The sequence below is a fragment of the Clarias gariepinus genome, chromosome 27 (genome assembly GCF_024256425.1).
Source record: "Clarias gariepinus isolate MV-2021 ecotype Netherlands chromosome 27, CGAR_prim_01v2, whole genome shotgun sequence".
NCBI classification, from domain to species: Eukaryota; Metazoa; Chordata; class Actinopteri; order Siluriformes; family Clariidae; genus Clarias; species Clarias gariepinus.
Genome location: NC_071126.1, coordinates 19598859 through 19623117, shown reverse-complemented (window position 1 = coordinate 19623117; position 24259 = coordinate 19598859). Strand labels below are relative to the sequence as shown.

The 24259-nt window shown below is 35.5% G+C and overlaps 1 protein-coding gene and 1 long non-coding RNA gene across 2 annotated transcripts; one reads left to right on the top strand and one right to left on the bottom strand.

Annotated features, from left to right (window-relative positions):
- Positions 1 to 5876: 5876 nt before the first annotated feature.
- Positions 5877 to 8938, bottom strand: zgc:153157 (uncharacterized protein LOC751674 homolog). The gene has a single exon (XM_053488946.1). It carries the CDS (start codon positions 8784 to 8786, stop codon positions 8052 to 8054), a length of 735 nt encoding a protein of 244 aa, XP_053344921.1. The 5' UTR covers positions 8787 to 8938; the 3' UTR covers positions 5877 to 8051.
- Positions 8939 to 17607: 8669 nt separating this feature from the next.
- LOC128514996 (uncharacterized) lies at positions 17608 to 19316 on the top strand. The gene is made up of 3 exons (XR_008356580.1): positions 17608 to 17916; positions 18068 to 18160; positions 18384 to 19316. It is a non-coding gene; the product is annotated as an uncharacterized LOC128514996 (long non-coding RNA).
- Positions 19317 to 24259: the final 4943 nt, after the last annotated feature.

The following is a 24259-nucleotide window of genomic DNA, read 5'->3' as shown; positions in this document are numbered from 1 at the left end:
AGGGTAATGTACTGTATACTGTACGAAGTGTGACAGGAATAAACAGATTTCTAACCTTTTTTTTTTCCTTGTAGAAACAAATATTCTTGTCATGTTTCAATTTTATATATTTACTCACGAGCACTCAGTCACACACTATGGGCAATTTGGGAACGCCAGTTATTCTAATCTGCAAGTTTTTTACTGCAGAAGGAACCCAGAGGAAACCTTAATGTACAGGGAGAACATAAAAACTCCACACACACACACACACACACACACACACACACACATGCAGACCCCGAGGCAGGAATCGAACCTGGACCCTGGAGCTATACGAGGCAACAGTGCTAATCACTACACCATTTATATTTATTTATAAAAGCTTGTCTTTGAACACAAGAATCCATAAAAAAAAATACATATAATATGTACAATATAATATACAATAATAATAATAATAATAATAATAATAATAATAATAATAATTCTCTAAAGTCAGGTAATGTATATTGATGGGGGATATTGATATTAAATATTATGATTATTATTATTATTATTATTATTATTATAAGTAGTAGTAGTAGTAGTATTAGTGTTAATACAGTTTTTTTTTTTTTCATAAATCCAGTTTTCTGTGTCATTTATTTTCTTCACAATGCAAACATCGCATAGAGAAACCAATCCTGCCTGATTTTATATTATATTTAATTTTATATTTCAGGATCCTCATATGGAGACCTTACATTTTGGATTCCCTGCACCTAATCCTGTACTTCATTCTGCATAACATTGACCTGTTGTCCTCATTAGTAGACACTTTATAGCACCACCTAGTGGTAAAAAAAAGAATTGCAATACGTTGATCAGCCTATTGCAACCAGCCTGTTGCACTGTTTCTACCACTAGGTGGTGCTATATGGTGGAAACAGAAGATGACGTCACTCTCAGGCAACATGCTCTACAGTACAGTGAATTCTGACATAAAAATAGAGCAAATATAAAAGCCTGTCATCAGAATTTATGTTCAAAACTTATTTATTTATCCAAAATAACATCTATAGTTTAATAGGACACAAACATTGGACACGTTGTATCAAAAGTAACAAATTTGGAGGCTGCCAAATGGGAAGTACTGGTTTGAGGACACTGGGACTCGGGATGGTAAAATTGCAAAGTGAACATACAGTATAAAAGTAAGGGCACATACTGTAGCGTGAAAAGATTTGGGAAGAAACCCACAGATAACATCAAGACTATGAGTTCCTGCATGTGGTACACATTAGTCTAAATGTCCTTTATTTATTTATTCTGATTTGGATGCTGCTGATCCTGATGTGAACCATCTACATGCTGATCATACCACTTCTGATCCAACAGAGTCGACTCGGCAAAGCAGTATTGAAAGTGATATTGAGCTACAGCTTCATTAGGATCATGTAAAAATAAACACCACAGCAGACATCCAGAGTACTTGTGCTGATGGCATCGGTGAGCCAGGGGCTGGTGGACACGATAAACGGGATGATGTAGCGTGTACTGCGGCGTGCAGACATCAGGATGGGAAATGTGTAGATATTGATAACGAACCAGGACCTAGCAAACATGTACTGTACATGGCGAGCATTTAAAGTCTTCTGCATTTCCTCCAGACTTGAGACTTGGAGATGAAAGACTGCATGTTCGACACAGCTGGTAGCCACTGGACGATGGTCCAAGGCAGACTATGACCGTCAAACAACCAGTATAATTTAATTCCAAGATGGTTAAGGGTGACTTGGTAGACACGAAAATGAGCAACTACTGAATGTAATGTGCTCCTATGTTTCACACTGGAGATTAGATGTGATGGACAGTTCTTACAGATGTTCTTACAGATGTTCTTACAGACAAAAGGAGCATTTAGGGTAGAGAGTAATCACAGGGTTTTTAGTTGTGTTGCATTGTTTGCAGTGTTTTCGCACACCCATGTTCAGGCTACAGAATAAACATTTTCCCACTTTGTAACACACTGGTAACTTTATTGTGTTATGCAGTAAATAAACCCAATGTGCCCCTATCACACCATTTGATATGGGGGGACATCATTTAAATAAAAAAATCCTGTTTAAAATCAATTCTTAGAATTTATACTTATGGGGTTCTACTAATCTCAAATAGTTAGGAAAAAAATGAAAATGCATGCAAAATTAAAGCTCGGGTCTTAAGAGGTTAAAGTGCTGATTTCCAAAATTCTGACTTTTCATTGTTGTTGTTGTTGTTGTTTTTCTTCAATAAAAATCGTTTCATGTCCATCTTCGCTTTTCTGGCCTCTCTATTATCCCTAATTACATCTTCCGAGAGTGCAGTTTGTTTGTTTGTGTGTGTGTGTGTGTGTGTTTGTGTTTGTGTGTGTTTGATCTCATTATTATCTCTGTTGAATGTGAAGTGGATCTGTTTACCATCACAGCGAGGTGTCTGGTCTTCATGACAGCATCACAGACTCGCCCTCACAGCTGGAGTGTGTTTATATCATTATTTATAATCAGACAGAAACAGCACGGCTTTTTGCCTTACAAGATTACTGCTTTTGTGGAATTATTGGCACCCATCAAGCTCAATAAATATTAGCAACCGAACTAGCTAAACTAGCTAGCCAAGTTGAGAAATTCATTTGCAACATTTTACAAATCTTAACCATTTAGCTCACATAAATCATAGTAATAAAATTATTTAACAGACCAGTTTGCATAATGTACTCAGGTGATAATTTAACAAGTTAATGTACAATGCTTAAATACATGTCTAATTTAAGAATCTAATCTACCTAACTAGGTATTTTATTCAGCAAACCTATTGTAATAAAAATGAGTGTCGGCCAAAACACAGTATTGGTGCTGACTTTCTTTTTCATTTTTTCTGTTATACATATAAGAAGCTTTTTTTCTGAAGTTTATGCAACATGGAAGTGGCCTAATTAGTTTTGGAGAGATGATTTTATATGAGCCCCAAAAGTTCAGCCCCATTTTTCAGCGTTATATTGTCTCACTTCAAACAATAATAATTTAAAATGTAAATTAATCATATTTCTTTATGAGTATTGATACTAAAATTAGTAACGAAAACTAAAAAGTAACAGACACTAAGACATAAAAGGGCATTAAACTGTATTTAGCAAATGTGATTCTTTTTATTTAATAAAAATAAAATGCGTATGCTCAGGAGATCAGAAGCATTTAACACCAATACCGTGTTTTGAACCCAATAGTGTGACATGTTTAAGGCATCACATTTTCTTTGTAGACATTGTATCACATATTCTTTCCTTCTTTTGTTTTTTGGATTATAATAAATGTGGCTCTTTGTTCTCGATTCCGTTCAGATGATCCACTAGAACAACACCAACTGGTACGGCAGAGTGGGACGTCCACAAACCCCCTTAAAATATCTCAGCATGGCAAATTTCCTCGTGCCATCTGCGCCTGTGTCATGTCGTTGTGTTGGATTAGGCATGTTGCTGAAATCTGGGCTGATTTGGATGACGTGGTGCAGAAACATAAATCTTGGTGCTATATGATAATTAGACAGAACTGATCTGGGGTGCACAAACTTATGCAGTCGTTTCTATTTTTTATTTATTTATTTATTTTTGCGGGACACCTGCTGTCCTGAGGAATCAAACGTACAGTAAGCATGTTTTCCCCTGAATTTACAAGGAAAAAAAAAAACATTTACCGCAACTTATATACAGTAGAGAAGATCAAAGTCCAGTGCAAAAAATTGCACACCCTCCAAATTTTTGACTGCTTTTGAATTTAAATATATGTTAAAATTTTACAGTTTCACAACACAAACCATTCTTTGCCTTTTATTCGATCAATTTAATTCTATCTATCTATCTATCTATCTATCTATCTATCTATCTATCTATCTATCTATCTATCTATCATGAATTAAATTAAAATACACACTGTAAGAAAGTGGGATAAATTCATTCTTGTAAACACCTGAATTATTTCATTAGTATGTCTTTAAAATAACATCTCTTTCCTGTATGATCAGAGCATTAAGTAATCACGGTGATCTTTTTCGGAAATTCTGATAAGATTAAACATCATCAAATCCCTATTTTGGAAATATTATACTCTATGTAAATTTCTCATGTTTTTTTTGCAAAAAAAAAAGGAAGGGTTTAAGGGGACAAGAGGGATAAATGCACTGACAGGAAATGTCTGAGACATCAGGAGAGTAAACAACAAGATTTTTAAGATGCTTTTCCCAGCTTCCTCTGTGTGCTAATGTAAACCATGAAGGCCATGTTGTTTCAGCTGATCCTTATCGTTCTGTTCGTCCTCTTCTATGTCGGGACAGAGGATACATGTTTCATTACATAAAGAGGAAATTTTTAAATGTTGAAAAACGTAGAGCCTTGCGTCTGAATACTGGAGACTCCTTCCATAAATGATGAATAAACTTCTCTTTACAGAGAAAGTCCCGGTACTATCGACCACACACGTTTTTATTCTGGGTATGTTATTCCGTTGATCATCTAAAATACAAATTCCTACAAATGAGATGTTACTATAGAAATGATAACATGTTAGGACATGCACATCTTAACCTCAGCACCCCTGATTTGGGAATCTATCTCCACATTCTGCATTCAGCATTTTATTGGTCCCATCTTCTCTGTGTGTTTAAAATCAGAAGTCTGTGAAACGACTTAATTAATTGTAAGGGCTGATATAATTATAGAAGTCCCAGTGGTAATTAAACGACTACCTGCCTGTAGGGAACATTTAAAACTTTAGCCGATTAAAACGCTCGTCTCTGAGGCACATGGTGTAACAGAATATAAAAATACACTGGAGGAAATTAAGTCCTAACAAGTCTGGGATATAATCAAACGACTGAGCAATTTAGATTAGAAGATAAAAAGAAATCAAATTAAAAAATGAGATCATTAAAAGCAAAATATTTTTTTTTACCCATTACAAGCTTGTGTACTGTTTATGTATGGATATACACAGTCATGTCTAACAGTCAGTGCTGTATATTAAATAAATAAATAAATAAAAAAGGACAACCTCAGACATATAACGACCACCGATTTTTGGATCAGTGCCTCAGCCCTCTGAGCTATCACTGCCCATGTACGTGGTTGACTCAAAGTGTCTGGGTCCTCTGGCTGTAAAAACAAGCCCAAATCATCACCCCTCCACCACTTCACATGTTCCAGAAGTCTTCTAGTTTGTTCAGATGCAGTTTTTAGAACCTCAGTTGTGCTTCTGTTCAGTCTTCTTCTAATTGTGCTGTCATGGGCTTTAATATTTAACATGCTCATTGAGGCCTGTAAGAACTAAGATGTGTTTTTTTTTTTTTTGGATTTTTCTGAGAGGTGTGACCTTGCGGGTAAAAGTACAGCTGAAAGCTCCAGACCAGCAAAACTTCTGGGTTTACAGAGGTGTGCACACCTGCTACTGATCAATTAATCAGGGGCTGATGATTAGCAACACCTGGCTGCAATTTACCCTCTTAAATTCTGTGGAAGCAGTAGGGTGTTACTCACTTACACTTAGTTTTGCTCATAAGTAATAAGTAATGGCACAAATATGTTGTTGTTGTTTATCTGTGGTTGCATTTGCCTAAAACAAAGACAATTATGATGAAATTATTTTTATAATTTTTTACACACACACACACACACACACACACACACACACCTATTAATAAAACACCTATTAAAAAAGCTGTTATAGGAAAATAATCATCTGCTTCATACCTTTATCACTAATTGTCTTGATTAGGTGTGTAACGGTGCATAAAAGCCATGGTTGGGTACAGTGAAGGAAAAATAAAAAAATAATAAAAGAAATTTATTTTCATTTGTAATGAATTTTACTTGTGAGCATGAAAAACACACGAAGGAATGCACAGAAAGGCGTATCCACTTATTCCATTAAAACATACCTATTTCTTGGGACATTTAAAGGATATTTTTATAAACATTATTTGCATTATTTCCTATAAAGTGATATTTTCTTGACAGAGTAAAAATCTATGTAAATGAACATTGACTATACAGTTCGCTGTTTGAGAAAGAAAATATACATCACTTATCCAAGCTGCATAGCATGTTGCTAACAAAACACAAAAATGGGTGGGATTTATTGCCACATTTTTGGGCCATTAAATTACATATTGTACAACATGATTATGGTAATATACTGATTTATTACACACCTGTTATTAATTAGAATTTCTATATGTTTCACAACTGAGATAAGCTTTAACTCTTCTCATCTTCTACTCAGCTCCTGCATTTCTAATAAACTATTTCTTTTTACAGGTCTGATGAAGTGTGTTAGCTAAATGGCTGATTTAGAGGAAGAAAATAAAATATCTTAAACTAATATAATAGTAATATATAATAGTCATATATCATAATAATATACTTATCATCTCCTTTTCTAAAATATATATAATAATAATAATAATAATAATAATAATAATAATGTCCGTGAGGTTAATACATATCAGTATAACACACATTTTCTTACTCTCATGAGGTGAGATGCGCTCTGTTGGGTTAGAGAAGACACCATGCTGAATTGGTTCCCAGTGTTCCCAGTTAGAATTGAATCCATGATTGGGAATGTTTAACAGGTATTTCTTTACTTTTTTCTTATTACAGGAAGTAATCACTTAGAGATTTTAAAAAAATGATTTAAGAAGAACAGTGTGTTAGGTGTAATATGCTTGTATTATTATTGTTGTTGTTGTTGTTGTTATTACTCAATCACTTAAAAAGGTTTGGCACTTAGAGAATAAATAGTATATTCATAGCATCTAATATGCTCTAACAATTACAGTGTACTGGATTCTCTCTCTAAGTTATATAGATATGCAAAAAAAATAGATAAATCCAGATACAGTAAATATAATCTCACAAAAAAAAAACAATTCAGTTTCAGCTCATCCCAAATCCATCCACATCACCAGTGTATTAGGATTTATTCAATCATTGAGAATATTTAGCAGGAATTTCTGTACTTTTGTTTTCCGTATTACAGGAAGTAATTACTTAAAGCCAAAACATGGTATCTGTGCTAAAAAGTGTCAAAATTTTTCATAATACTTAATGCTTCTCCTGGTCCATGCTTCATTTTTTTGGATATATTCATACACATTTATATTTTTATCAGATCAAAAAGAAACACATTTGCTAAATACAATTTCAGCATGTTTTAGTGTCCAGAACTTTTTGAATTTAAATATTTCAACGATTTTAACTGTCATTCTAATGAAACTCGACCAATTTAGATTTAACATGAAAATACATGAACCTAACAAAGTGTATTATTCTAAAAAATGAAAAAATTGTTAAGATATCGCTACATGAATTTGACATAGTTATGGAAACTACAGATTTTTTTTTGCTTTTTAACCTTTTACCAAAAACCAGTTTAAGCAACAATTTTCACAGGTCATATGCTTCTAGCGCTTACACCAATTTTAGTATCAATACTCATGAATAAATATGAATAAATTGAATTTTTTAAAATTCAAATTGTTTAAAGCGAGACAGTATAATGCTAAAAAATAGCCATTTTTTTGGGCCACATATAAAATCATCTCTCTAAGATGGCAGAAGTTAGCAAATTGGTCACTTCCATGCTGTGTAAACTTCGGAAGTAACTTCCTTTCTGTATTATATGTATATTGTGAAAAAAATTAAATAAAAAAATAAAAGCAGCACCAATACAGTGTTTTGGCCGTTAGACTTCCTAAAATAATGTCTTAAAGAGAACAATGTATTTAATGTGTAATAATGTGCTTGTCTAGGGGGAAAAGAGTCATTATTATTATTATTATTATTACTGAATCACTGAGAACTATTTAACACTTGATGATTAAAATTAAAGAGTATATTTATAGCATCTAATATGCCATAACAAGCACAGTGTACTGGATTCTCTCTCTCTAAGTTAAACAGATTTGCAAAACTAAATCCTCTAAAGTCTCTATCTTATTTACAGTAAATATCTTCTTACAGGAACCGGATTGAGTTTCAGCTCGCGGCAGACCCACGCTCAGTGTTTAAAAGTCCACACGTTGCTGTCCTCACGAGCTCCCTGGGATACCTCCGTGTCCCTGTGCGTGAACCTGCGTGGATGCGCCGCGTGTTTCTTCTCTCTAACCCGCTCCTTAGATGAGCGCGGATGTGGAGACGCGGTCAGATGAACCTTCTCTCCTACTGCTGCTGCTGCTGTTGTTCCTTCTTCTTCTCTTTCTTCTTGTTCTTCTTTCGCGCCATCCCCCCCCGAGCCGGCGCTGTCATCAGTCAGTGATGTCCGTACCGGGAGTGTGAGAGGATCCCCGGCTGGTGTGTGGCCTGGTGGCGCGCGGCTCGGGGGCGCGCGGCTCGGGGGCGCGTCTGATGAAGACCTCCAGCTCGGGTCTGTTGGGTCTAGCCAGGATGATGATGATGATGGTGATGATGATGATGGTGTGTCCGTGCTGTTGGTGTGTGAGAGGTCAGCGTCACTGGCTGCGCTGGTGTTCTGCGCGTCTTTAGTAATGGCCCCTGACGCACAGCCGGGAATGACGGGCCGCCTGGGGGAAGATCCAGGAGCAGTCGGCTTCCAGATCAGACTGTAGTACACAGCCAGGATGATGGCAGCCAGAGACACGGACAAAACATAAGCGAACACTGTAGCCAACCTGACCCAGTGCTGGTTGGTCCGAGCGGCCATCTTCGCCTTCTTGTCGCCGGTGTATGTGGCTGGTTTGCCTCGTTCATCCGCAAAACTCCGGTCCTTCATCATCCACTGCTCTCTCTCTCTCTCTCTCTCTCTGTCTCTCTCAGCTCAGGAAACCCGTCTCCCCTTTATCCCGCACACCTCCAGCCATCCCTGACCTTCCCATCCTCCAGTCTCCAGGAGGGTCTGATGATGATGATGATGATGATGCTCAGTGAGGCGAGATGTTATGTGATGGGAGGATGAACAGCTTCTCCAGATGCATGATTTCACTGAGAGGCGGAGCCTCCTACTGGCGGGAAAGGAGGAGGAGGAGGAAGAGGGGGGGGGGGGGTCATTAACGCGCGCCATCAGAATGCTGTTTACTGAATGCGGCTATTTTTGTTTACTTCCGTCACATCCCGTGGCATGTAAACACCTAAACACGGATGGATTTGGATCAGAGATAGAGAGAGAAACTTACAGTTATATCTTGCAAAAAATAAAAAAGATATAAAAGAAAAATAATATATATATATGGCTTTTCACATTTTAATCACAGCCAAAACAAAAAAACAAAAACAAAAAAACAACAACATGGTACCGGTGATAAAAAGTGTCCCACATTTAGGTAAAAAGTGAGTTATCAGGTCCGATAAACACCGTTTTTCATGAAACTTAATGCTTCTTATCTCCTGATCCATGCTTCGTTTTTTTGTAAATATACATACACATTTATATTTTTATTAAATAAAAAGAAACTGAACCAAATTTGCTGAATACAATTTCATGCCCTTTTATGTTTAAGTGTCTGTAACTTTTTTGAATTCAAATCTCTTAACGATTTTAACTGTCATTCAGATGAGCCTTGGCCAGTTTAGATTTCTCATGAAAAGACATGAACCAGAAAAAGTGTATTATTCTAAAATCCAACATTAAGACATTGCAACAGGAATTTGACATGGTTTACAAACACTACAGATTTTTTGCTTGACAAAATCCTTAATTTAAGCAACATCTTTTTACAGATCATATGCTTCCAGAAGCTTACAATTTTAGTATCAATACTCATTAAGTAATATGAATACTTATAATTTTAAATATTTTTTGTTTAAAGTGAGACAATATAACGCTGAAAAATGGCCATATTTGGGGCAGATATAAAATCATCTCTCCAAAATGGCTGAAGTTAGCAACCTGAATTTTTTTAGGGATGCTAGTCGTTTCCATGTTGCTTAAACTTCAGAAGTATTTTCTTTGGAATGCACATTTTCCTTATTATATGTATAGCAAAAATTTGCACCAATAACGTGGTTTGACCTTTAACATTTTAATTAATATAATTAAACTCATGCTTGCATGTTCACTCTTAACAACAAAGGTTACAAAGAACCTAAGGGTTGCTATAAGCTAAGAGCCATAACTCATAAAAGTTTGTGCACACTAACTGAACAAAGAAATATAATTTGCAGTAAAACAGGAAAAACATCAAAACATTCCACTTAAATCATAAATGAAAATATAAATGTAATAGTTTTACAAAGGGCCCTTTCTCATGGGAGGCGAAACACCTTAGGGTTCTACAGAGATGTGTTAAGCGTTCCCCTAAAGGAGGAACTCGGAGGCCCATGTTATGGTTGTAGATTTTATTCTAAAGTAAACAAATAAATAAAAAAATGTTCAAGAAAAATAAAACACATGCTATATTTAACTGAAAATAATCAGTCTTTTTTAGTGTAACATAAACCATGCTCCATCACACCACTTAGTCACCGATTAGTTTTAATTCCTAGAATGTGATTTATTGCTTGTTCATCATATGAGAACTCCTCTTTCTGTTCACTGCAAGCAAATATTCAGAAAAAAATATTCTATAAAAGTTGTGTGATCAGGTCAGAAGTATGATCTAACTTAAAGTAACATCCATCCAACAACAAGGTTTAATGGGCCAGAGCGCCATCTAGAGGAGATGGCTAACAAATTCACCAAAGTTGATTCACAAATTCACAATCAATCAATAAAAAGTATTTTAACATAGCAAAATATGGAAGTAACAGTACACATTGGCTGCGCAGAATAGAAAGAAGCTCTGAATCAGTTGAAGGAAGGTTTTTGTGCTTGTGTGTGGTAGTGTAGGAGATGGGACAGGTAGGAAGGAGACATGTTGACTTGTGGCTTGTGACGGATTTGTTTTTGAGCCTCCAATAACAAAAGTGGATTCCATATTAACTTAACGCATCTTCTATTATACTGAAAATCCAGCCTCCTAACACACAGTATGACTGCCCAACAATCCCTGCTATCCGTTATAACCCAAATGATACCTGTTGAGTCTGGTTCCTTCTTCCTATCGTCACCCTCTGCTGCTCATCAGGGATAATCTGACAGTTAAAAACAATCACACTTTGCAAACTCCTTTGTTTCGCTATACATATATATGGCGTGGTTTATTGGTTAGCAGTGTCGCCGTGCACCTCCAGACATTGGGCCTGTGTGCATAGAGTTAGCATGTTCTCCCTGTGCTTGATTAGTTTCCTCCAGGTGCTCCGGTTTCCTCCCACAGTCCAGACATGCACTGTCTTAAAAATAATGAAAGAATAAAATACTAAAAAAGTCAGTCTCTCTGACTAAGTTAGAAGAAATCTGAAGAACAGCTCTAACAGACATTAAAGCAGAAGTTAGACTTTTCACAGAGCTGGAGAAGTAGGCACACAACTAAGTTAAAACTGAACATTTAAAAATGCCAGTTAAAATAAAAGAACAACAGCAAGACAAAACACACAAAAATAAAACCCAGAGACAACAACAGACCAATGAATGCAAGAACAATTACTGTAAGGACTATGATTGAAAAGAAATACTAACAATAATTAAATAAATTAAAATGTAACTTATGATAATAGACACATCTATAAAAGTGGACTATTTTGTTTGTTTATTATTGTTGCAACCAGCAATCATTTTGGACGAAGATGATGATGATAGATTTTTGACTCTTCTGCCTCAAAAAGTAAATTTCTATCTATTTAAATAGTGTATATCCATCAGGGACACTTGTAATAATTTTGGGTTGCATGCCTCAAACATGAAATAATGCTGATTGTCAGCACTGTGTGAGTATTTAGATAAAGACGAGGTGTAGATGTGATTTCATATAGTCAGTATACACAGGTTGATGTGAGAACTGGACAGGAGTTACTAGTGCAATGCTAAGAACAAAAAACTACCAGATATATGAGAAACATATAAATAAAGTCCTAAGCTGTAAATGGTTTCAGGTTTTGTGTAAAATGTTAAAGGAGGAGTAAACACTGCTGTATCACTCATATGACTTGCGCAACAGAGTGATTTATTGTTTGTTCATCATGTGGGAAATCTTCTTCCCGTTTACTGCAGGCAGATATTCTTTCATAAAATTATAAATAAAAATCTCTGCAAAAATTTTAATATTTTGTTAAAACAAACAAACAAACAAAAAAAGGCACAGAGTCCGAAAGTGTGCATCTCACTTATACCATACATTTCCAGCTTTTTTCCCCCACACATCTGCCTCCAGGAGGATATTTTCCCCTCCTGCGAACAGGGTTTAAAGGGCCTCCCAAAGCGCCATCTAGAGAAGATCACTAACAAATGCACCAAAGGTGATTCACAATAATAACGACCAATAAAAAAGTTGTTAGACACAGACACATACATCTAAACAAAGACCAGAACCTATTAAAAACAGCCTTATGAAAAAGCAAAAAAAATATACTAAAAGAAAGAAGAAAGTCATAAAATATATTAAAACATATGGAAGCACTTGTGACAGGACATACACATTAGTTAAATATAACATCAAACAGAGGTTTATTCAATTTATTTATTTATTTATTTATTTATTTATTTATCAATAGGAATTTTTTAAGTTTGCTGTGTAGTCCTTCAGGCAATAGAAAACGTTTATGCTTGTGTAGAAGATGGACAGGTAGGATGTTGTGAACGGCCTTGTGTGAAATGAGGAGCATGACTAATCAGCCGAACTTTCAGCCTCATAGCCAACAGTATGTCTTCAGATCAAATCCCTGCTATCCGTTATCACCCAGATGAGGATGGGTTCCCTGTTGAGTCCGGTTCCTCTCAAGGTTTCTTCCTATTACCATCTCGGGGAGTTTTATTACCGCAGTAACATCTCCATCAGCTTGTTCATGTTTTGTACACATTTCAAACTCATTTGTATACTTTTTGATTCTGTAAAGCTTCATGACCATTTTTTAAAGCGTTATACAAATGAAACTTATCTGAATTAAACTGGTCACGTGAACAAGACAGGGTGAAAAGTCTGCTGCTGGATGAGTTTCATGTAATCTTAACGAGTACTGTCTTGAATCTAGTTTTAGAATAATATTCTCACAAAGTCATGCTATCAAGGAGTTACAAGTTAAAAGGAACCCGAAGAACAGCTCTCACAGGCATTAATGCAGTTATTGACTTTTCAGAAAGCTGAAGAAGAAGACACACTACTCTCTAAAACCCAATATTCAGAAATGTCAGTGAAAAGGAAAAAAAAAAAAAGGACGACAGCAAACTGAGTGCAAGAAAATAACTCCAAAGTGCATGCAAACAAAACTAACAACAATTAAAATCATTATGATGATAGTTTCTATCTCTTTAAATATTACATATCCATCAGGGACACTTGCAATCATTTAAAAGAAACAACTGTAATAAATTTGGAATGCATGCTTCAAAAACTGTAATGAAGTAATGCTGATTGTCAACACTAGAGGTCGCTGTCAGCAGTATTTAGATATAAAGGCAGGGTGTACAGTAGATGTGATTTACATATAGTCATTATACACATGCGTGAAAGACAATAAGTGAAATGAAGTGCAGCCTTGATGTGGGATTGTATGTGTGACAAAGTGTCAACAGTGCAAATATTAATAATGTTTGATGCATGAAAGTGACATTGAGTCTGTGTGTAATACCATAATCTGTAATACTGAGAGTAGCTGAGCAGACCCTGAAGCTAACAGATGAGAGAGTTACACTGTAACACTGTGATGTATATAAAAGAAGAGCCTAAAGCCTAGACCTCCCAGTCCACGTCCCCACGTCCCCGTAGAGAGGAACTGAAAAGCCCAATGAAATGAAGTTCACTGAACACACAGAGTGTCTGGTCGGGGTTGGACATGATGCACTTTGTTTAATGTCCTCCTCTCCACTACTTCCTTGAGGGAGTCCAGATCCAGACTGTGCGGCATCCCTGAAGCACAGAACCGCGTAGAACAGTACATTGGCGATGATCAATTAACAGGAGCTTTTTTCAAGATGGTAAAAGATCTAAACTATGTTTTGCATTTTATTTAATGTTTTGTCCTGGCTTTAAAAGTCAGAAATGTTGTCTGAAAGATTTTTCTGTAATATTTTATATTTATCTTTTACTTAAAGTTATCATAGAAATCTGCTTGCAAAAATAAGTCCGACTAAGACATTCCAAGATGGCCGGGAGTCGTTCAAAACTTGTTTGCTTCAGTGGAAAACCAAGCTAAGCGAGTTCACTCATTTTGTGTGAGATTTAGTGAAGATGTAGCACCATGTGGAGGACGGTAGCAAGAAGAAAATTGATCCGCTTTCAGTTTTGGTTTTAAAGCAGCCGATGACAAGAAGAACCATAAATTAATATTAAGTTAGGTTTAATGTCTATTTATTTCATATTTTATTTCATTTACATGTTTTTTCTTAATGTGTTGATTGTTTTTAAATACAAAAATATGATCATAGTGTTCATAGTGAAATGGGTAATAATGGTAATGTTTTGGGTAGCTGAAACGGATTGTCTGCATTTACATTATTTCCTATGAGACAATGCGTTTCACATTACACATGCCGAAGTATGACTGTAATAATAATAATAATAATAATAATAATAATAATAATAGTAAAAACATCCAGAATATTACACCCTGATCTTAAAATCTTTCATTAATCTCTTTATGCTGAATATTGTACACAAATAAAACATGTTCTGTAGTTTCTAGCTAAAAACATTATAATTACTAGAGATGAGTCGGGCTCAAACGATTTTACTCCTTGTATTGAATATTTTATGTGAACATTGAGAAACCAATTTGCATGTAAGTCATTTTCATACACATTTTCTTTTTTGCTTATTTTTTCCTTATTTATTAATAATTCTAGCTTCAGAAACTTAAGTCTTTATATATTAAACTATTTTTCAACATCTGACTTACTGTGTACATGATTTGTTCATGCAATGTATAAAAGAGAAAACAACTAAACTAAAGTGATTCAGTAAACACTTCAGTGATGATCAAGATACAGGATCAAGTAGAGAAAGTACAAACTGAATGGAATTTCAATAGATAGATAGATAGATAGATAGATAGATAGATAGATAGATAGATAGATAGATAGATAGATAGATAGATAGATAAACAGATAGATAAACAGATAGATAGACTATATTGTCAAAAGTTTTCGCTTACCTGTCCTTATGAACTTGAATAACATCCACTTGGTGATGTAAGGCTTGGATGCAACTGCTCAGCCATGGAAACCCATTCCATGAAGCTCTACGCACTTTTCCTGAACTAATCTGAAGACCACATGAAGTTTGGAGGTCTGTAGCTATTGACTGAGTTGCCAACCTCTGAGCACCATGAGTCTCACCATCTGCTGACCCCGCCCTGTGATTTGTTTTTTGAGGCTTTCCACGTTGGTATAATACCACTACCAGTTGACTGTGGAATACTTAGTAAAGAGATATATAAATATAGATCATGACTGGACTTATTGGACAGGTGGCGTCCTATCATGGTACCACGCCGGAGTTCACTGAGCTCCTGAGAGCGACACATCCTCCCACGATCCTTTTTGGTTCGACCCGTTGCTGAACTAGCTTACACATGTAGTAGATACTATTCTGTAGCATCATGTCACACTGGGAACATAGTGCCTTTATTAAACCTCTTGCCTAACCATCATAAACTGATCTTACATAGAAAGCTGCCAACTCTCATACTTTGACCCTGAGGCTCACGCAATGACTCATCTACACACACACACACACACACACACACACACACACACACACACACACACACCACACTTTTAGTTTCTCACGCTTTAATATTCAAAATAATTGTCTGTAGAAGACACAAGCAAAATCACTGAGCTCCAGCCTCCTTCTGATGAGTCAGAGATGAACTGGTTTTATTTTGAAGATAAATCACTTGACGTCAATACTCAGGTACACTGCGGCCGGGATGTAAAGCCACCTTCGTTCTCTACAAGTGAAGAGAAATAGTCTTCATGTAATCTGGTTGAAATGAACACATATGTACAGCTAAGTGAGGCATCAATCACACGCAAAGGAAGGGATGATAACTGGAATCGTCATAATATTGCGGAACAGATCAACAATATAATAAAACTAGAGAGGTACATCTTCTGTAGAAAATGTGAGTGGTGCAAAACTCTGGGCCTTTTATAATAACAGTCTACGGGATCAGTTGCTAAAGTGCACTAAAGTGGTTGCTAGGGCGTGGCTTGACAGTTTCACATCCTGAGAGACTGACTGGTTGCGTATGTTAAATGAGCCCGCCCTTATGTCTCTATGACTCTGGGATCCACAGTTAGGTTCTATTTCAACGTTCCTCTGGACGTTACCATAGCAGGGAACGCAACTGTGAGCACTTCCTGTTTCAATGGGGAGAACCTTCACCATTATATGTCAAAAAGGGCAAATTTGCGCCCCAATGGTACAACTTCTAACCTACTGCGGGGTACAGTATGTTCTGACACAGGTTGCAAACCTCTTCAAATGTGGTAAATTGTGTTAAATATTTCTACACAATTCTTGCTTTGTGCTAGAATCCATCAAAGGTAGTCTCAATGTTATTTCTTTTGTTTGTCAATGTTATTTCTTTTGTCTATTGTTATGTCTATGGGTTTACCCCCCCCCCCCCCCCTCAGAAAAGTCATAGCACGCCATTCTCGAATAATGCTGGATAACGAGTAATGCTTTGGTTTGCAAGCACCACTAATAAATCAACATTTAAATACATTTACAGACTGCAGCTGGAGCACTAAAGAGTGTGTGAGGACAGTGAGGTGTGTGAGGTGTGTGAGGACTTATCCAAAGAAGAAAAACATGATTATTTTACAGTTTAAGTTTAATCATTTAGCTCTTTTATATGTATAACACTCACTTGCATATATACATTTTCTCCATTGATGATGATGATGATGGTTATTATTACCTTTTCCTGTATCAGCTTTTCTTCAAGGTGGCCTTCCTCAGTGGAACTGCCTCTGGATAGACCAGAATATACTTGTGACCTTTTGCTTATTTGGGTCGCATGTTCACTGGTTGTCTCATGTCTACTGCTTTTCACTCCTCTTGTGGTTCAAATCATGCAGTCCATCATCACTTGTTTTGCCACCTTAAAAGGCGAAAGACTTTCTGGTCGCGATTTTGAGTATCATAAATCCACTTGTGAAACTTCATAGCATCTTGTGCATTTGAAAGCACCAAGCCCTCTGCTTTTAACAACTCATAATTTTCTGCCTCCTCTGTGAACGGCCAAAAATAGAAATGCTGTTCTTCACCTGATAGCTGGCACGGCCTTCCTGCTCGGCTGTCCTCTCGCATCATGAGGTGTGAGCCTAATGACCAGGGCCCGTATTCACAAAGATTCTTAAGCCTAAAAGTTGCTCCGAAATTCTAAGAAAATTCTTAGAATTATGACATTTTCTTAGAATTGTTTCTTAAATTTAGGACTAAATCTTAGTATAGATAAAAATGATTCACGAAACATCTTAGCCATAAAAACAGCTCCTAAGGTAAAGATTGTTAAGAGTAGAGAGGACTTTTAAGAGGCTTAACAGTTTCTGTAGGAGAAAACAGTAAAACCTGGAGAAGATGTAATTATAGAGTGTAACCTCAGCGGGGTCAAAGTAAAAAATAATTTAGTTTGGTACAGACAGAGATTGGACGACGTGCCTCTGGTTTTCGCAAGACAGTACGGGCAAAATAATTACACATTTGTTGATGGATTTAATGATAAACGCTTCAGTGTTACTGTAAATGACCAAACGTTTGATCTCAACATTAATAAAATAATAAAGGATGATGAAGGAGAATATTTCTGTGGAGAACTGGATGGAAGTTCACTAAAGTTCACATCTGGAACACGTCTGCAGTTTGAAGGTAAACAGTTTTACTCTGATAACCTGCTAATTCCAGATCAACACTTTAACCAGAATTATGTGTACATGTGCATTAAATGTTGAATATTTCACATTATTCATATTTAGTATCATTTCTGTTAATTTGCTGCTTTTTATGTTTATTTGTAAAGGTAAAGTGATGAAACCCTGTCCTACACCTGGAACACTTAACAAGAACACACACTCTGTTACACACCAGGGTTCAAACAGCAGAGATGGAGAAGGTCAGAGTTTTAATCAAGTTTAAAAATTTTTGTATCAATTTATTTTCTATAACAGAATTGCAGTCATTAAAACCTTTAGCTTTCAATAAACCATCTACATTTTCAACATTTTTAACCCACTGCGTGCTTCATTATATGTTTTAACTTGTAACATAATTAATTAATTACTTAATTACTTCATTCATTCATTCATTTCTTTATTTATTTCCATTTTTCCATACAGATTGTGGCTCTGTTCAGGTGGCGTTCCTGTCCTTGCTCTCTATTATTAGAGTTGTTCTTGTCTCTGTTATTTTTCCAATAATCCTGATTTGTTTCAAATTAAGATTAAAATAGGAATTAAAATACAAATGCAATAAATTAATAACTATTTTGTTTATATTATTCCATATGCAATATGTCATTTAAAATATGATACAGTTAAACATTTAATGATGATCCTGTATGGCTTTAATCCATTGCGTTTCTTTTTACTCCCACTGGTTTGCTTAAATATTTAAAGAACAATCATACATACAACAAAGTTCAACCAAAATTAATCAAAGGCTTATAATAACAATAATCTCTGTGCTTGATAAGTCTCCTTCCAAAGATATGCAGATTAGGCTGATTGGCGTCAACAAATTCACTCGTAGTGTGTGTATGAGTGTGTGAGCACTGACCGGAGTTTGTACCATGGTTGTAAAAATTGGAATAAATTCCACATTCACCATTGATCTCCACGGCTCAGAGTTCTACTACAGAGGTTCCTTGATGCTTAAATTATTATTATTATTGTTGTTTGGTTTTAATGTTCAATCGCCATTAAGATTTTAACATTCAATCGAGATTCTATAACTTTCAGAAAACATACAGTACTTGACACGAACAAACCAAAAAATCTCCAAAACTCAAACACACACTCTTTATGGTTAGGCACTGATCGCAAACTGAAGGAACCATCTACCAGAACACAGCTAGCAGCTTTTGATACGTACTAACACCCACATTAGCATTTCCTACACCTGCTACTACAGCGAAACACATGGAAGTTAACTCCTTTATAACTAACGTCAGCTTTTCTTTAGGTAGAACGGGAATGTTCATGTTAGCTTGTGATATAGCAGCCTGTGTGTTAGCTGTTAGCTTTACCTGTGTGCTGTGTTTGGGTCAATTTGACCAGAATGTGTTTAAAATATATATATATATTAAACAAATTCTTGTTTTCATCTCAGAATCTTTGTGTCCTTGGCTGAATTATTTTTAATAACTATACTTATTACATAATTTTCATTGAAAACTTATCAAACACCCCATAACTATTTACATCCTTTAAATATAAAGAATTTTAAAAATGGGTCAATCTGATCAGCTGTAAATTAATATAGAAATGAACCCTGAATGTGAGAATAATATTAATGATGATCATGGTTCAGAACGTCCTGCCAATGTTGTAAAAATGGGAATAAATACAATGGTCAGCATTATCATCCACGGTCCCTAGTTGGACTACCGAGGGCCCTAGATGGAGGGATGGATGGGTCAGAACACAGACACATGTTTATGGTATATTGTGCTATAGAGTATAATAAGTGAAATAAATAAAGCATATGTCTATGTAAAATTAAATTCAATTAAATTCAATTCAGTTTAGTTTCATTTGTATAGAACTTTCATCACAAAGCAGCTTTACATAATGAACATCTCTCTCTCTCTCTCTCTCACACACACACACACACACACACACACCCTCTCTCTCTCTCTCTCTCTCTCTCTTTCACCCTCACTCTCTCTCGTGCTCTCACTTACATACACATACATACACTTTTGTGTGTGTTAATAAAAGGTAATACTCGCTGAGCTGGGTTTTCTGTGTTCATATGTTTGTGCCTTCCTTTCAGTTTAGTCCTTATAATTAACATTCTTATAAGAATATTTCGACATGGACTTTTTCATTTCACCACTTCTTTATTTGCAGTTAGTTCATTTTGTGTTTGTGTGGTTTTGGCGCTTTTAAGCAACTAATTATTAGGCATTTCGTACATGTATAGCCTTGAAGGTGGTTGTGTAAGAAGTGTATTGATGTATGACAGATGAAAATGCTTCAAAAAGTGTGGTGGAACTCTTCTATGGCAGGTTTAAAAAGGGGTAAAAAAAAGGATAATACATTAGAAACTGTAGGCAAAAAGGATAAACCAAACATATCAGACGCTGGATAATTCACTCACCTATCCTGATAAGTTCATCACCTCCACACACTGACACTCTGGACCACAGTGTGATGTTATTCTATATATATAACTAATGAAACTAAAACATCTGTACAAAGGCATCAGTAAGTAAGTAAGTTAAGTTACACAAGCATAAACCACACACTACATTCACTCATACTAATATTAGACATGTTAATCTAAACACTTTTTTATTCTCTGCTTTTTCTCTGCACAACTGGTGAGGAACATTTTAAAGACTTTCATTTAAAAATTTAATTTTACCTGCTTAAATAATTTAATTATGTCATTAAGCATTATATATTAAACACTTCATGTTTCACAGTAACATCTGACACCGAGAAGTTTCAGGTGAAAACAGTAAAACATTAAGCTGTAATTATAGAGTGTAACCTCAGCGGGGTCTTAATTGTTTGTTTTTTTTTTATACAGGTTGTGACTGTCGTTATCCGGTGGGTCTCTCTGTTATTCGAGTTGGAGTCCTTGCCTTCACTATTTTTCTGATGATCCTTATTTTTTTTCAAATTCAAATTAAAATAGGAATTAAAATACAAATGTAATAAATAAAGTCTGCTGCTTCAGTGTTTTTAGATTTTTGTGTCAGATGTTCCTTTGGTATACTGAAGTATAATTACTTACAGATTTTCAACTTCTGTGCCAGACCCTGACTGATGGCGCAGCCCATTCTTACATCATCAATGCTTGGAGTTTATCAGAATTTGTTGTTTTTCGTTTTTTCCTTCCACCTCTTGAGGATCGACCACAATGGGATGAAGGTCTGGAAAGTTTCCTGGACATGAACCCAAGATTTCTATGTTTTGTGCCCACTTAGTTATCACTTTTACCTTATGGTGAGGAGCTCCATCATGCTGGAAAAGGCCATCAATAGAACCGCCCTCAGTCACGACATGGAATACTAATGTTTAACAATTAGATTTATTACAATTTGCTCCCTGACCTGGGCTCTGACGTGTTTTGAGACTATGAGCTATTCTGTGCTGAAAATTTTTAATATGCATGTTAGACATTTATCATATATTATATTCCATCTATTGATTAACATACTGTTTATAAGGATCAGAAATGAAAGGAAAGGAGTGGAAAACATAGTACTGGGGTGTGTGAGGAAAATGGAGAGGTTGTGTGGGCAGAAGTACGGTTTAAAGACATCTAAAGATTAGTACTAATATGATAGTCTTATCTACTACTAACATTACATAGTGATAAAGTTAATAATAATAATAATAATAATAATAATAATAATAATAATAATAATCATATTTTAGTGGATATAATTAAAGTAAGTAAAAAAAAAAGGAAAAATACATTTGAGACTTAATGCTGAAAAAGAAAAGGGAATTTAAATCAGAAATTATGAAATTTTAGCAGAAAGGAAGTGACCATGTTAAGAATGGACAAGTTTCATTTTTTGTATAATGTATAATAGAAAATCCTAAGACTTACTTCCCCTTAAGCAGCAGTAAGTTCCAGTTCTGACACAGATCATCAAACATCTTTGTTCCTAGATTACGTGCCTTCATTTAAGAACAAAAGTCAGTGAGAGACATAAAGATTATTATTTATCAGAATCTGTTATCACAATAACAGGTGACTTGGGGTATAAGAGAGCTGTCTGAGTGAGGGATACTGGGGGAAAAAAGTAGGGAGAGTGTGAGCCAGTGGCAAACAAATATAGACTTATCTTACTTATATACAGTAAAAATTAATCATTTGATAGTAAAACAGTCGCAGTAGTATGAGCATTTGATAGTGAAATAAAATCATAGATTAATATATAGCATACAGATTTTGACTTTTTAATATACTATATGGCCATAACATGGTATCGGTGCTAAAAAGTGTCTCACCAATTATCAGATCGGACCATATAACACCATTTTTCAAAATACTTAAGGCTTTTTTTCTTCCGATCCAAGCTTCTTTTTTTTTTTTAAATATACATACACAGTTATATTTTTATCAGTTCAAAAAGGAACACATTTGCTAAATACACTTTCATCCCCTTTTATGTTTTAGTGTCCGTTACTTTTTTTAATTCAAATCTTTTAACGATCTTAACTGTCATTCAGATGAAACTTGACTGATTTACATTCTCATGAAAAGACACAAACCTGAAAAAGTTTATTATTCTAAAATGCTAAATTTAAATTATGATATTGAAACTTGAATTTGACATGGTTACGGACTCTACAGATTTTTTGCTTTTTAAGCTTTTATTAAAAACCAGAATGCTTTCATTTAAGCAACAATATTTACAGGTCACATCTTTCTATAAACCTAAACCAATGTTAGTATCAATACTCATAAGGAAAAAATGAATAATTTGCATTTTAAATGATTATTGTTTAAAGCGAGACATTTATAAGGCTGACGAATGGCCACTTCCGGGGATAATATAAAACCATCTCTCCAAAACAGCTGAAGTCAGCACCTTGACATTTTAAGGGAAGCGAGATCGGTCACTTCCATGTTGCATAAACTTCAGAAGTAGCTTCTTAGGCTACAGACATTTTCTATATATTTATGTATAACATAAAATAAAATAAAAAAATACTACACCGGTACTGTGTTTTGGCTGTATACAGTAAATGACAACACGACCCTGAATACAAGATAAAGTGGTATAGAAGATGAGTGAGTGAGTGAGTACATGACAAATACATGATATATCAGGGGCTGATGAATACCTAATTACTGTAGATCACATTCAAACACTAGTTATTAAGCAAATGTACAAACTGGCTAATTATAGCTGAGTATAAGCAAGCAAATCATAGGCCACATGGGGGAAGAGGTTATTGTAAATAAAATAAAAAATTACTTACACATACTTGAAAAAAAGGAGCATTGTGATCTGGTGAACTGGGGATCTGGTAAAAAAAAAAAGAGAAACATAAAGAGACACCATTACTCTAGGAATAATTAAATAGCATTAAAACCAGACACAGGACCCATTTAGAGAACATATTCCCCCATGTGAATAATAAAGATATCAAGAGAATAAGGGAGGGAAAACATGGGCTTGGTATATAACAAAATAATCAAGGTAGCTGAATAAAGTATAACATAATGAAAAGTGGATCAGACGTCATAAAAAATAATCTAGGTTAGAATGTGGTGGCGGCAGAAACTAAATGAAAAAGTGGATATGTAGATTTGAGGTGATATACAGAGCGGGTAAAAAGTAACTAGGCATAAAAAAATGGTAATAAAGTCCATATTCTTATACAAATTTATTGAAACAAATTGCACATGTACTTTATTCAATGGGAAAATGCAAGCAAAATAGTAAAGTTTAAATGAGGCACCGGTGGCATCAACCTGTTTCCTCAAACGGTCGGGGATGGAATGTCTCCTGAAGGAAGTTGTTCGGGACATTGTGGAGAATCTCCTGAATCCATGCCTCCCAGTCGTCCAGTGTGCGAGGCTTCGTCCTGTATATGAAGGTCCGTGTCGTCCCAGCCATCATCCTGGAAAATTCTGGGCTAACCACACACACATACACACACACACACACACACACACAGTAAGAGCAAAGTGCAGTGGTGCACCATGTGGTGGCGCTCCAGTGATGCTACGAGTTCTACAGCCATTAAATATTGACCAGTTCATTCTCACCCACAAGTCCTGAATAACCAAGCCTACATTTTTTTGCAGAATTGTATTTCAGCAATATAATATGATATATTGCTCCAAAAACTGCAATACAGTTAACAGCAGCTGGAAAAAAAGAAAATGTGGAATTTACAAGAAAGAAGGTTTAATACTTCGAGAGAGACTCTAAGTGAGCCGAGTTTCTTTGAAACCAGTCAGGTGTGGCTTTAATCATTTACACACTGAAATGAACAGGAAACAGATGATTCGTCCT